At 38.4% G+C, this 13,929-nt stretch overlaps 1 protein-coding gene across 1 annotated transcript in view; it reads right to left on the reverse strand.

Annotated features, from left to right (window-relative positions):
* Positions 1-638: 638 nt before the first annotated feature.
* LOC144783434 (contactin-3-like) overlaps positions 639-13,929 on the reverse strand; it is a 206,584-nt gene continuing 193,293 nt past the window's right edge. Inside the window, exons 13-14 of the mRNA XM_078662414.1 lie at positions 4,986-5,151; positions 639-3,388 (exon numbers count right to left, since the gene is read on the reverse strand). Coding sequence (XP_078518540.1) covers positions 3,294-3,388; positions 4,986-5,151 — 261 coding nt within the window. The 3' untranslated portion in view covers positions 639-3,293. The remainder of the gene's footprint in view (positions 3,389-4,985; positions 5,152-13,929) is intronic.

The following is a 13,929-nucleotide window of genomic DNA, read 5'->3' on the forward strand; positions in this document are numbered from 1 at the left end:
GTTGTACTAACTATATTTCGCGCACCCGCAATCCACTGCTGATGATGTCACATATTAGATCATTCATGACATGGTCAGTGACATCACTGATGACATCTCAAATGACATCACTCATGTCATTTCTGTTCATATGTATATTTGTGTATATTTATGTATATGTATATTTAAAATTATGTGAGCCGATAGGGGCAACTCTTTGTTCAATACAAGGTTGTGTTCTTTTCTTTACAAAATTCTGCAACTAGCCACCCTCAATTTCAGCCAGCTTTATCTGACCCCACTCCTTTTTCATGGCAACATTCATATTTGCATTCAGAATTTAGTTCATTGGTTTTTATTTAGCATTTTAATAAACTACAACGTTACCAGAAAGCTGCCAATGCGCTGTACACATTAACATCATATAGATGCATGGCATCAATACATAGAATAGGAACATAAACTGTAAATATTAAGTAAAAGATGCAACGTTCAGGGACACCATCCTACTCAAACAAAATTGCCTGGATTAAAAATGACTCGAAAGATATAGGAGGGAATGAGAAAAGCCAAGAGAGAAAGAGAAGCACAGTGTCACACAACTGGGACCACAAAACAACTACGATGACTTTACAACAAGATCCATTTTAAGAGGTATGTGATCTGTTTTCCTCTAATAATGGCCGGTCAAACCTGCCAAAATGCATCAGGGAAAATGACTCAGAAAAAAAGAAAAGAAAATGCAGAATTCTGTGGGATAAACATTGATTTTTCATGGTATACCTCATTTTCAAGTTGAAAACACAAAATAGTTGGTATTTCCCTCACCCAGTATATAACTCATCTAGGGTTAGGGTATTCACCATATGTTGTACACACTCCACTCTACTGTTCCCCAACTTGTAATGAGAGCCTTTGAGGAAATGTAACTCCTGCATGCATTTTTTTGAAGATGAGTATAATTACCTGCTTCATAACAAATAGCATTATGTCTACCTTTGAGGCTGGAAGGAACGAGTAAGATCTGACATCTACGGACCAGTCCACCTTGACAAGATAGAAGTAGGTTATGCTCCTCATACAATGGGCATCGCTAGGAGGCTAAAATATATCTGTGTGGGAGTGAAACAGAAGCTAAGAACAGGAACACAGAGAGAAGTGTGGTGTTTGGGTGGAGCAGGAACAACATCATTACATCCTCCAGTCATTCTCATTTCAGCAACTTGGTGCTCCCATGCTACAAAAGGTCAGAATCATGTCTAGACTTGGAGCCATTTTGCTCTCTGACTAATCCCAGGACTGTCTACCTTTCTCAAGAATGACAGGCCTCGGGGATCACCAAATCGATTGGGAAACACAACATGCACTGGCCGTTCATTATGTGAACTGGAAACCCGATCTGTTTAGAAGTTTTCCAACTAACTTTATATTTGTGTTACGTGGGCTAGTTATTGGGATGTGGAGTGCAGAGTGCTAATATGTTGTAGCACATGGTTAAAGGAGTGATCTGACAAACTACTGTAAGCATGTGCCTCCCTGAACAGATGCAATCAATGAAATGAATTAAAATGTTCATGCAGAAACTGACAATATCCGCTAAATGCTGTTAGATGATGTCAAAAAGTGATGACAATCTCATTGAGTCAATGTTTGCAACTCCCAAATAACACAATGGCTAAGAAGACTGTCCCTTTGTGTGTTGTATGTTCTGCTGACATGCTCTCTGCCACATGGCAAGCTGTCAAACCAGGCCTATAAAGACTTTTCTGAGCACATTTACAGCATAAGTTGCATAATAGGGCATATATCAATGTTGTTAGCCTTAAACTGAAGCCTTTCTGATTACTATGTAAGTTTGGAGTTCAGTCAAGGCGAGAATAAAAACTCTGAGCATGGATGTTTAGAGGCCAGGTGCCAATGGCGACTTGCAGCTCTTATTTAATTGTTGATAATTATCAATCCCCGTCATATGTACTCTTTCCTTCATTGATGAAACAGGTAATTAAGCATTGTTAACACCCATCAGAGGACTTTAACATCGTTTCAAAGTACAAGTCCTTCATTACGGTAAAGCATTGACTGAGTACACAGGTTGGGTGCTGTTTCTCCCATCTGACATCATAATGGTGAAATAACGAAATACATAAATGGATAAATTAATATTTTCATAGGCTCTTTCATATAGACCAGGACCATTATATACCCAAAAATAGAATTTACCTCAGAATTCAGAGTGAATGAACCTAAAAAAGGCAGATGCTATGAAGAACATTTTATTCCGAGTTTAATTCAACTACATCACATATTTCAGTAATATGAAATGCAATAGGTATTGGAGTACGTTTATGAACAGATGTTCGACATAAACAGTATAATAAAATGCATATTAATATTAATTAACTCGCTTCCATAGGAAGAAATATTATCTGTCATTCAAAAACATGTTCTAAAATATACCTGTTGGTACTGAAGCAGGAACAAATTTCATGAATAAGAAAATCTTGGTGTTGGATAGTACTTATATCCAAATCTTGACTCCGAGGATTCGTGGCCAGAATATCGAGGGAGGCAAATATCGATGACAACATATCAAATCCAAAATGTTGAAAGTAAGTAAATATAGATTTTTATATCAAACTCCAAAGGAGGACATGACGAAGACCTGTTTAGGTTGAAAAACGCGTTGTAGATTGAACTTCATTTTTAGCTAACAAGCTGAGTGCGGTCTTTCTTTTTGTCCATTACAGAAGACTCGCCTTAAAAAATTGTGAACCGGACTCGCACCAGTTGCCTAGCACCAGGCCCTTTTAGTGGACCAGGCTGACAGCTTTGCGGGAGACACGTAAAGAAAAAAATATATATATATATTCAGGGTAGGCATAGTACATCTAAATATCTATATATTGGTCTTCGATATTTTGCCTACAATATTCTTGTACCACAATATTCACTAGTACGATCGTCTGAGAGTACTGCAATGCGGTTTTCAGGTCTTTAAAAACTCAAAGAAAACAACTAAAATAATTAATTTCAAGCTGCTATTTTTTAAACCAACACAGCTGCTCGTTTCTGTACAACATGGATTTCAGTTTTTCAAGTATCTACCGTTGAAGAATTTAAATCGCTTTGGTTCATCAAGCACAGATTTAAGGCATGTTAGATCAATCTAAAATGATTGATTTTTGTTTTGTAACTCACACTGGTTATAAATTGCTCAAAAACTTGTCCGAATGAGGTCAATCATGCAGTTCCTCTCTTCTCTGGCAAAGATTGTCTGTTCTTTATAATAAGTATAAAAGTGACCTACAAATGTTTCATATTAATACAAGACAAAAAACTGCCATCAAAATGCAGCCAGCGTTGGAATACATATCCAGGAGAGGAGCAACCGAACCTCTGGCATCCATACCTAGAAAAAAAGAAAAGAAAAGAATCATATTTTATAAGATGGGCACCACAACTGTTTAAAATGATTGTTCATTTATATAATATATTTATATATTTGTATACATTACAACAACCTCTACTTTCACTAAACCAGTTCTTTTAATATCTGTCTGTCTATCTAGTTCCCTAAGCACCACATTTTAGTGTCCCTGTTTCCACAACAATGCCTCAGACTCGTAATACTCCATAATGTGGTTTCTTCCTATGTCGTTTCCCTCTTTTCTTCTGCCCCTTGAAACACGTGTATGGACCAAAGTCTTAGCCTGTCTTTTGATTTCAAGTCACTTGCTATGAGTTAGACAGATGTTAACAATGCAATTAATCTTGTTAATATTTAAAGAAACAGTCTTATCATTACTATTATTGTTCTGATTGCAACAATATTCATCATAATAAGAGTAACAACACCAGAAGCATAATTACGAACACTCCTATTAATACTGTAGGGATGTGGAGAGGTTGCGGTATTCCAGCTAATGTGCATATTACTCAGCCTAGGTATTTCACTTTTATGTCTCCTTTTGCACAATGAAGGTGTCCATACATATTTTTTACTTTATATTCTTGGGAGTTTAGCAGGTGATGGAAATGGAGAAGGTGCGTGTATGACTTTGCGTATTCATGCACGCATGCGTGTGTGTGTGTGCATATGTGTGTGTTTGTGTATCTGTAAATAATAAGAACATTGTGAGATTTGATTTTTAAAAAGCAGATAATGTAGAATTGTCGATAGATGACTGGGGGGCACTCATCTTTGGCCTTCATTTACTGGTGTTTTGTGAACCTCTAGACAATTTACTACATGGTCAATTTCTGATTATGTTTTGGGGCATTTAAACTACCCCTGAGTTCCAAGTGTCATGAAAACTAAATGGCAAAAGAAACTGTGGCAGTTGTTGAGACCACTCCCCTGACGCAATAAATCCTCACTCACCAGTCCAAATTTCCAGACAGCTGGAGTAAATGTCCATCTCAGAGTCAATATATGCCCCGGTCCTTTTGAAGGACCTAACTTCGCCCACTCTGCTATGCCTCACTTATGATCAGGGAAATTTCCGACAGTTTCTATTCAGGTATAAATGTACAATTTGGCATGCTCAAGGGCCACATCATCAAAAGATGTGAAACATTAGTGAAATTCCAGGCAGAAATATGTTTAACATTGAAACTTCTGCTGATATTAGGTACATTATATTTAATATCCATTAATCACTCTAAGGGTAAATGTTAACAGTAGTTTAATTGCACCATTTGTCTTTCATTCCAAACTATACATCAGCTGCATTTCAACTGCATTTTCAAATCAAGGAAATGCTTTGATAGTCAAAATATGTCTCATGTATTACTGCTCTAAATACTATTGCATATGGTTATGAATGGGGATTGAAGTCACATGTTGGGAATAACCCCCTCCCCATGAAAAGTGACATATACATGCTAGATGTTTATTGTTCAATTGTATTGACTCTGGAATTTACAGCAACAAGATGGTAAAATTCACAATGCTAACAGAAAAACCATACTTAATGACTTCAAATTATTTTGTGTACTTAACATACTTGACATTTTTGGTATCCTGATTTGATTGCTTTTTGTACCATCACCACCCTCTGTCGTTGCTACAATTTCTATGTTGTAATCTTCACTGATCGGTAAGAACAGCTCTGCTGAGGTATATTTGGTTTGTAGAATGTTTTTCTGGATGCCATTTGTCCAGTATAAAACCTACCAAAAATCGGAAATAAGTCATGAAATTACACCACACATTCAATGTAAGCAAAAGAAAAAACTCTAACTTTGGGTTCTGGATATTTTGGTCAGGTTTGTGTCAGGATTCAAAAAACACAAGAGAAGGCATTAGAATATGCCCTGATCTTCTCTTCAGTATGGTCTTCTGTATACCTGGGCCTCTGGGCTCGGAAGGCAGTGATGTGGATTTAATAAATATACTGATAAAACGTTTTATTAGAAATAAAATTTAAGATAGTTAAGGACACATTGAGCAATGTTTACATGCAATTTATTTTAAACTGACAACATTACAATGTGCAAATTATAATACATAACCATACTTATTAGTGCTAGACCTCAAAATGTTGAAAACAAGCTTCATTTTACAAGCAAGAGTTAAATGTGCTGAAATGTGCACAACATCCTTGGAATTGACCTTACCCTGATATGCCTTTAGTGAAAACTTCATACTGTATTAAAGAATGTATTCGATTAATATTAACATTTGAAATGCTTTGCTAGAAATACTTTATCATTGAATACAATAACTTCATATTATTTCATGTGCTAAATACAATGCATGAATAAAAAGTGTTGATCTTTTAACTTAACTTTCATTATTCTATAATGAAGAAATGAGATGCTGAATAATATTTGTGGCAGTTGTTTTTACTCCACATAGTCTATTGTTTGGCCTAACATACACTTTTTTTTCTTTAGATGGTTAGAATGTGCTCATACCTAAGGGAAAGGAGGTCTGAGAATCGAAAGTCTCCATATGTAGACAGTTCAAAATATGTTTTATATTTTAAGATAATTCTTAGTGAATTTCATTGTGCATAGACGTGGGAAAGACTGGGACAAGGCTGCTCTCAAGAAGAGTCAAAAGATGCTAAGAGAACTGCAACATTATTTCAACTGTTTATATAAGTGCATGTTCCTAGAGTAGGTTAACCGATTTCCCTGATGTTTTCCAGACCCATGCCAATTGTCCACACTGAAAATTAATGTTAACAGCTTTGTGCTGAACTTTGAATGCTGATTTGTCATCCTATCATAAACAACTAGAGAGTATTTCAAACAATACTTAACAAAAAGAACCATAGGAGTAGTGGTCTAAAAGAGCAGCCATCAACACCCATCAGTGCTGCAAAAAGACAATTCAGCTGTGTCACGGGAAAGAGGTGAAGTGATCGAAATCAGAAAAAGAACCCTCAGGCACCCACCGGAGGTAGGTAGCCGTTTGTCTTCATTGGGTTCTTGTAGTCAGTGCGTGTGAGAAAACATCATACCGAAAAAAAGAGTGCAAGTTAAGATGAGTTATAGATCACTCCCTCGACCGATTTGTCATCCTATCCTACCTGTTTGCTGACTACAGTTTCTACTGCTATTGTGTATTTATTTTTACTTTGGTGAACCTTTGTCTATAGGAAGGTCAACTGATACTGATTGATTGATCTCATTTGAGCTTCATGTTTTCTCTCATTCTCGCCTCTCAATCTCGATCCTATTTCGCCCCATTCTTTCGAATAGGGATTCTTTCCTTTACGGAATGTGCTGTATTGCATTATTTGATATGACTTGTTCGAACCATATTATACTATAATTTTTGTTATCTGACTGATTCTCAAACTAACTAAATAAAAAATGGAAAGAAAAAGAACTTATTAAACCTTTCAAATGAGAACAAAACCCTTAAAAAGTATATTCGACTCTCATTGACTGAACTCATAGATAGTATTGTGATCTTGATTTATGTGATGTATAGCTCATGATCGTTCCATAAAGGACTGCAAATTACTGTTACCGAGAAGTAAAGGAAACATCACCAGTAGGGATCAACCCTTTTGGTGTGAGAAAGAGATGTTAAACGGTCTTTTTTACATTGATTCCCACTCCAGCAATACTGTATATAGTATCCCTCAAGGATCATCCCTATCCTACCTCTTGTTCAAGATCTGAATATGCTCCAACTGCAAATTCTTCAGCAGTGCTAATTTGACTTCAAAATCGATATCACTAAAATCAATTTCCAGCTTAACTGCATTATGAACAGCGTCACCAACATCACTTCATGATTCAAACATGTACTCGGCTTGACAAACAATATTGTCCTTGATATTAACAGATCTATACAGAGATTACTATAGAGTAGAAGTCTGGGTGTGGTGGGGGAAGACCCCATGGGGAGCCTTCATTGATCCGGGGGGGCACCAGCCCTGACTATGAGAAGCATTATGGCTGATCAAAGTGTTTTGTTTTAAGTACAAAAATATAAGTAAGCCACTATGTAATGGGCCATCATTAACAACTAAAATCAAAGGGGAAGGCACTCCAAATATTACTCAAGCCTCTCTCCACCACCATTACTGGTAATCACACTATGGATACTATTACACTTTAGTAGGCCTGGCTGACCAGAATGGAACGTTCGTTAATCATGTATTTGATTGCATTTTTAAAACTTAACTGAAATGTTTAAACATATTTAAACATTTCTAATCTATTATAAGAAGGGACAAAATTAGTTGGGGGCAATAATAAATGAATTTTTTAAAGATGGGGGTGGGTTTAAAAGGTTTAAAGACCACTGCTGTAGAGGGTTGAAATCAAACTTTCTCACTACCCTCTGACTGTCCCAATACTCTTGACAGCGACAACACAGCGCTCACCATGTGCTGAGCTCCTGGGAAAACACTTTGGATGGCACACAGGGAGTGACAACAGGCAGGCCAGCACATTAAGGTCCATAGCAAAGTGGTAGTCCCTCCAGCAGCCCAATAGGTCAGCATAACAAAGTAGGTTGTCTCAATGACGTTTCCTTCTGGCAGTACAGCAGTCCTCTGGTGCAGTATGTAGAGCCAGCAGTATCTGGATACATGCCCCATGCAGTATTTCCAATCATGGGGCCAGAGCCCCTGTACTTATACTCATAAATGTCTTTGATATAGGGGGTAACTTCAAAAGAAACCTTAGAAGTCCACAATACTCCCTTTCAACCCAGCCCTGGCTCCAGACTTCAGTGGGGGATAAACCAGCCCTTAGTGTGAGGGCAGGACACAGCCTATACAGTTGTAAACTGTGAACGCCCTATCCCTCTCAAAGCCCAAGAAGGCCATCAGTATGTATATGAATGCAGATGTAACCATGTCACACCCAAAACTTCCTTTGTAATGGCTCACTGGAAAGTATGTACAAAGTGTAGCTGTCACCCAGACATTGATTGGAGTCAGGCTACAAAGCACAAAGAGTCATAAGGACAGAGAAATTCCCACTTTCTAAAAGTGGTATTTCTAAAATAGTAATGTAGATTCCAGCTACACCATTAAATAAGATTTCTCACTACCATTTTAAACATACCAAACATGGCAATGCTACTCATTTAAGATCAGGAATTACTACTTTAAAACATATACAGGAATTCCCAATGCTAGCTAATGAGAGGAGAAAGCCTCACAGCAGTGAGAAACAAAGAGGCTGTTTGTCACTACCAGGACATGCCACCCAATAAATACACATGTCCTACATTTTACATACACAACATCCTGTTGTTATAAATATTGGACTTCGAACACCAACTCCTCAATAAACTTCTGGACCTGTGGATACTCTGCCAGGAAGAAGGACTGTTGTGCTGCTGAAAGGACTGCCACTCTGCTGGACAGCTGTACTGTTTGCCTGATGCCTTCCTGTCTAGGTGAGTGGACTAGACCTGCATGTTTCTAATCTCAGTACCCCAAAATGACTCCAAGGGCTAGCTTGCTCAGGGCGAGAAGGCTTGGATAAACTTGAAACCAGTACTTGGACTCTTTAATCTGTGAGCACCACATACTTTGGTAGTGAATAGAGTAGTTTGTTCAAACTTCCTACATTCCAGGATCAAGTGATTGTAAATTGTTAGAGTCTTTGTTTGTCCAGAGATATTCTTAGAGTGTACCTTTTCTGTCGGCTTTTCTTAGCTGGAGATGCAGGACCAGGTTATGATTATTCCCTGTCTCTATTTTTGCCTTCTCTTTTTCCATAAGGACATGTGGTAGTGCAGCTAGAAATCCTGCTTTGCTTGTGTTTGGTGTGTAGACCGATCCCACTGTTAGTGTTGTGGCAAGAGTGCATTGTTTTATAAATGTAAAGTGACCCCATCAGTCAGTTCATATTTTAAGGACTGTATGTTGTAGTTTTTTTTTTAAGTATTGCTACACTGCATTTCTTGGGAAATGTCCCTTGATCTGGTCCTTCAAGTTGGACCGAAGGCTGTCTTGTTTTGTAGCTGCTACACACCTTTTCCTCTTCTGGTTTCTCTAAGTCTGAGGTTGTGAAGTGCGTTTCACATATCAATGCTACACTTATTTTTTTTTACTATTTAAGAGAAGAACTTCTTGCAATTATTGCCATTGTTTTTCCTTTTGGCGGTAAGAGTAAAGCGAGTGGTGTCCCACATGCCATATTCCTTATGATAAGTGTATTGTACAATTTCTGATTCTTCTCACCCCGTAGGAGCTGTTTTATCAGCAGTAATGGAGAGAGGCAAAGACCACAAATTAAAAGCAGCACGATCAGTACTGGAAGAAAAGGGGATATCATTGTCAGATGAGTGATGCACATTTTCTATTAATGCAGGGGCTTTTAGTATATAGGTAAGGCCAGCGAAAAGGGAAGGATGAGGTGTTTGGTGTAGTGCTCTCTCATTCCCCCTTGCCTAGGAACAGTCATTTAATTTAGAAATGGGAGGTACTAGTCCAGGAAAGTGACCTATTTATCAACTACTTAAACTAAACATTTAGCTTGACGGATTAACTTGTGAGTCACTAATTCCCCACTCATCCTATCCAGTGGGGTAAAAAATGTAATACAGCCGTAGAACTTTCCAGGAATGCAGAGTGGAGTCAATGCTGCAAAATTGAATTGAGTAAGACTATTGTAGCTTGGCCAAAAAGGAAAAGGGAAATAAAGAAGAAAGGAAAGGAAAGGTAAGGAGTGTGAGCCGAGCACTGAGAGTTGCCTTTGTATATTCAGCTGTGTAGAGTCCTATGGACTTGTGAAGCAATATTCTCAGTTTACAACACAACCTCTGATGGGTTCAAATGCAGATGGGCACTCAGCATCTGAGAATTTGAGTCAAATGCATAAGTAGCATATGTTTTGTATAGTGGTCAATTGAGCTCTGCAGGGTCTGGCTCTTAAGCATTCGAGTGGGTATCTGCAATTGTTTCTGTCCATGTGAGTGGGTATCTAGACTTGTCTCAATCCATAGATAAAGTTACTGTTGTCAGGTGGTCCTTATGTGATATACTTTGAAAACATTTACTATCGTTTTCCATTGCAATAGGCTGCATCATTTCCTGCATGGAACTTCCATGTTGTGGTTCTACATTTGGTGGGGACAGTGTATATAAGAATTTATCTAGGTCTACTAGTTAATTAAATTCCCTATCTTTACCTTTGATTGTCAGAAACACCCTAACCAGCTCCAGTAATCCAAACCAGATATTAATTTTCCAAAGAGCATGCCCCTGAGAAAAACCTGCTCAGATTTAGGGTCATTGGGTGCTTTAAGGTAGTGGCCCTATTTTCAGGCAGATACTTTAACCTGCAGGGCCTGACTATGCCACTGAAAACATGCAATGACTGGCGTGGAAGAATAGGAGAATGTTCGAGAGGATATTGAGCTTATTCTATCTCCCTTTGGAATCCCTCTGGAAAACCTGAGATTCTGATGTTTTTTCTGTGACATCTGACCTCTAGGTTAATGGTCTTTTGACGTAGCATTCATAATCCCTGGCCAATGTCAGGCTCATTGTCTAAGAAATCAAAGTGAGACTCAATTTTTTTTGTTGTAAACAGATTTTATTCAGGGAATTTTATTTACACAAGTAAGACAGTGGGATTAGAGCATACATCTTGTGACCATTAACAGATATCAATAAGTATGGTTGCTGGGCGTATATTTTCCACGTCAGAGTCCACCATGAATGGCCCATGTGGAAATTGTTAACAAAGTATAGTGTTCGAGTTTGAGTTCTCAGGGAAGTTATGCGCTGCGTTGTTATGGTTAGGAGATCGGCATCTCATTAATTTGCCCCAGTCCGAATTTATTTAGATCACAACAATTGATAAGAATAACGTACCCTTCACTTCTCCTCCCCCCTATGCAACTCACCCCTCCCCCAACCCCCGCCCCCTAGGCATGTTGCTCGGTCATCAGTAGTTCTATGGAGAATCATACCCAGCCAGGTTAGACAACAGACACAGTAATTCCAATAGGGAAGTATCTAGCAAGGGGAAGCCGCTATGTACTATATGTTTTCATTTTCCCCATAGGCCACAACCCAATAGGGCAATGTTGCAGCCCTCGCTCACAGGTCCACTCGCTCAGGGTGCGGTTAGGTATCATCTGTTGGGCGCTTGAGCAGCTCAACTAATGCCTCCCAAGCTCTCGCCGCTTCCAGCATTTTTTCATTATCTAGTTTTCAGCCTAAAAATACCCTCACAACCTGCCCATTTCATAAATTCCCTCTGCCACCTCGAGATACTAGGAGCACTGGCCGCCTTCCAGTGGCTTTTAATTTCTTGTTTAGCCAGGACTAACCCCAGATCTATACATTTTCTGGTAACTTTATTCCGGGCAGTGTGAGGAAACCAATGCAGCAGGCAATATCCCGGGATTAGTGAATTGTCTCTTTCCGTTACGTCACCCAGTGTAGTCAGTATCCCCCTCCAGAACCCCTCTAGCAGTTGGCAATCCCAAAACATATTTAAAAATTCGGCGTTTTCTAATTTACATCGCGGACAGACAAATTGATCGGACTCCAGAATACTCATTAATCTTGTGCGGGGTGAGATATGCTCTATGGAGAACAAAATACTTGATTTTCTGGAATCGTGCATTTCTAGAGCTTTTCCATGCTCTCTCTACTAGTGCCTCCCACAGCTTCTCAGCCAAGGTCTGTTTCCCATTTAATAAGCAGGCTCTCTAAGGGCCTCCTTATCTGCTGGGTGAGCCGCCTATAGAGGCAAGTGACTGCCTTGATCGTCCCGGCCGCTATTACTACATATTGGCATAGCAACAAGATCGGTGGTTCCACCATTCCCTTCTTCCAATGTTTACGGATGGCTGTCATCAGAGAGGCATGTAACAGAAAGTCCCTCCTGGGAAGCTAGTGCCGATCCACTAGATCGTTAAAGGGTAACAGGGTATTGTCCTCGTAGAGGTCTCCAATAATAGTGGAGATCCCAGCCTCCTCTCAGATCCGATCAAAGTGAGACTCTATGGCATAAGTTTTCGATTTAGCAGTGTCTAGCTGTGTTTGAAAATAGGCCAACTCTGTCCTCAATGATCTGATTTCAGATGTGAGGGCCTCGATGTCCTCTCATACATAGACAACTGTGGTTTTAATCACACATAGTTCCTTCATCATCATTTACATTATTATATTGTATGTTTTTCTCTTTTTCAGTAACTTCTTGTGAGAAGAGCAGTTGTCAGGATGTTTTAGGTTTTGGCATATTGCTCACCGCAAGAAATGGGACCAACCCAGTTGGTTGTGGGGGGGAGAGTTCTGAACTTTCCAAGTTCATTTGTTTCCTTCAAGCCAAGTTCAGTGGTACAGATTCTAGGTTTTTCTTGCAATCAGTCTAGCTAGCATGGAACAGTCCAGGATGTACCGTATGACCTGTACTTGTTTTTCTCCTTGAAAGGCATAGCACACCAAAGTTAGGCTTGTGAATAGCATTTTGTAGTATTATTGTACTATTAACTAAATATACTGCAAAATGCATTTTGTGAATAGGCCCCATTTGGGACATAAAATGGAAGTAATTATGCAAACGATAGTAACACTAATTCTAATTCTTTCTAAACTGGGAAAAAAGTGTGAATATTTAAACATACACACTATTTAAAGATATGCAAACATTAAACATATAAATGTATCTGTATCTGGGAAAAATATAAAAGCATGTTTAAAAGTTAAAAAGGATAATTTAAAATATTAAAATGTATAATATTGTTTCCCAATTTATTCAATCAATGCAAAAAATATAAATAATTAGATTGTAAAGCAATTTCAAATTATATCAGAAGTATCACAACCATCTATAAAATATTTAAAACATTCAAATTACAACAATAACATTTCCAAAAAGTGAAATAAATGCTAAAATCAGATCTATTTATTAAACTCCTAAGGAAAGTAGAAATAGATGAAGTGATGGGGGTGTGAGAATTACCATTCTAAGTCTAGGCCAAAAAATATACACAGGAAAGTTCAATAATATTCAAGAGATCAAATGCACTACTGTAAAAGTCCACATTTGTAAAGCGCACAATCACCCGTAAGGGTCTCTAGGCGCTGGGGGCCATCGGGAAGATTAAGCAAGCTATTGCCCAGAGTCACATGGTGCTGGGCTAACCTGCCGCCGGAGCCGGGGATCGAACCGTGGTCCCTAGATTCCAGCGTCAGTCGCCCTGGCCGCGGCGCCACACCTCTTCCTCACTGTAACAACTTTCCCACAAACATTGTATGAAATGCATAAGGGAAGGAAGATTACAAGGTGTATTACTTTAATTCCAATTTTAAATGTATAAATGTATATACATGTACATCCAGCTCAAAACATTTTTAGGGATAGTGTACACATTTGGAACAGGGTGAACTGTATCAATCTTACTCTTATTTTCAAATAGCATTTGAATTTTAAAAGTAGTAGATGATGTGGTTGAAATGAAATATATTTAAAAAGGACTTTTTTATATTCATGGTTAACATATGATAT

This window comes from Lissotriton helveticus, chromosome 9, assembly GCF_964261635.1.
Source record: "Lissotriton helveticus chromosome 9, aLisHel1.1, whole genome shotgun sequence".
Taxonomy (NCBI): Eukaryota; Metazoa; Chordata; class Amphibia; order Caudata; family Salamandridae; genus Lissotriton; species Lissotriton helveticus.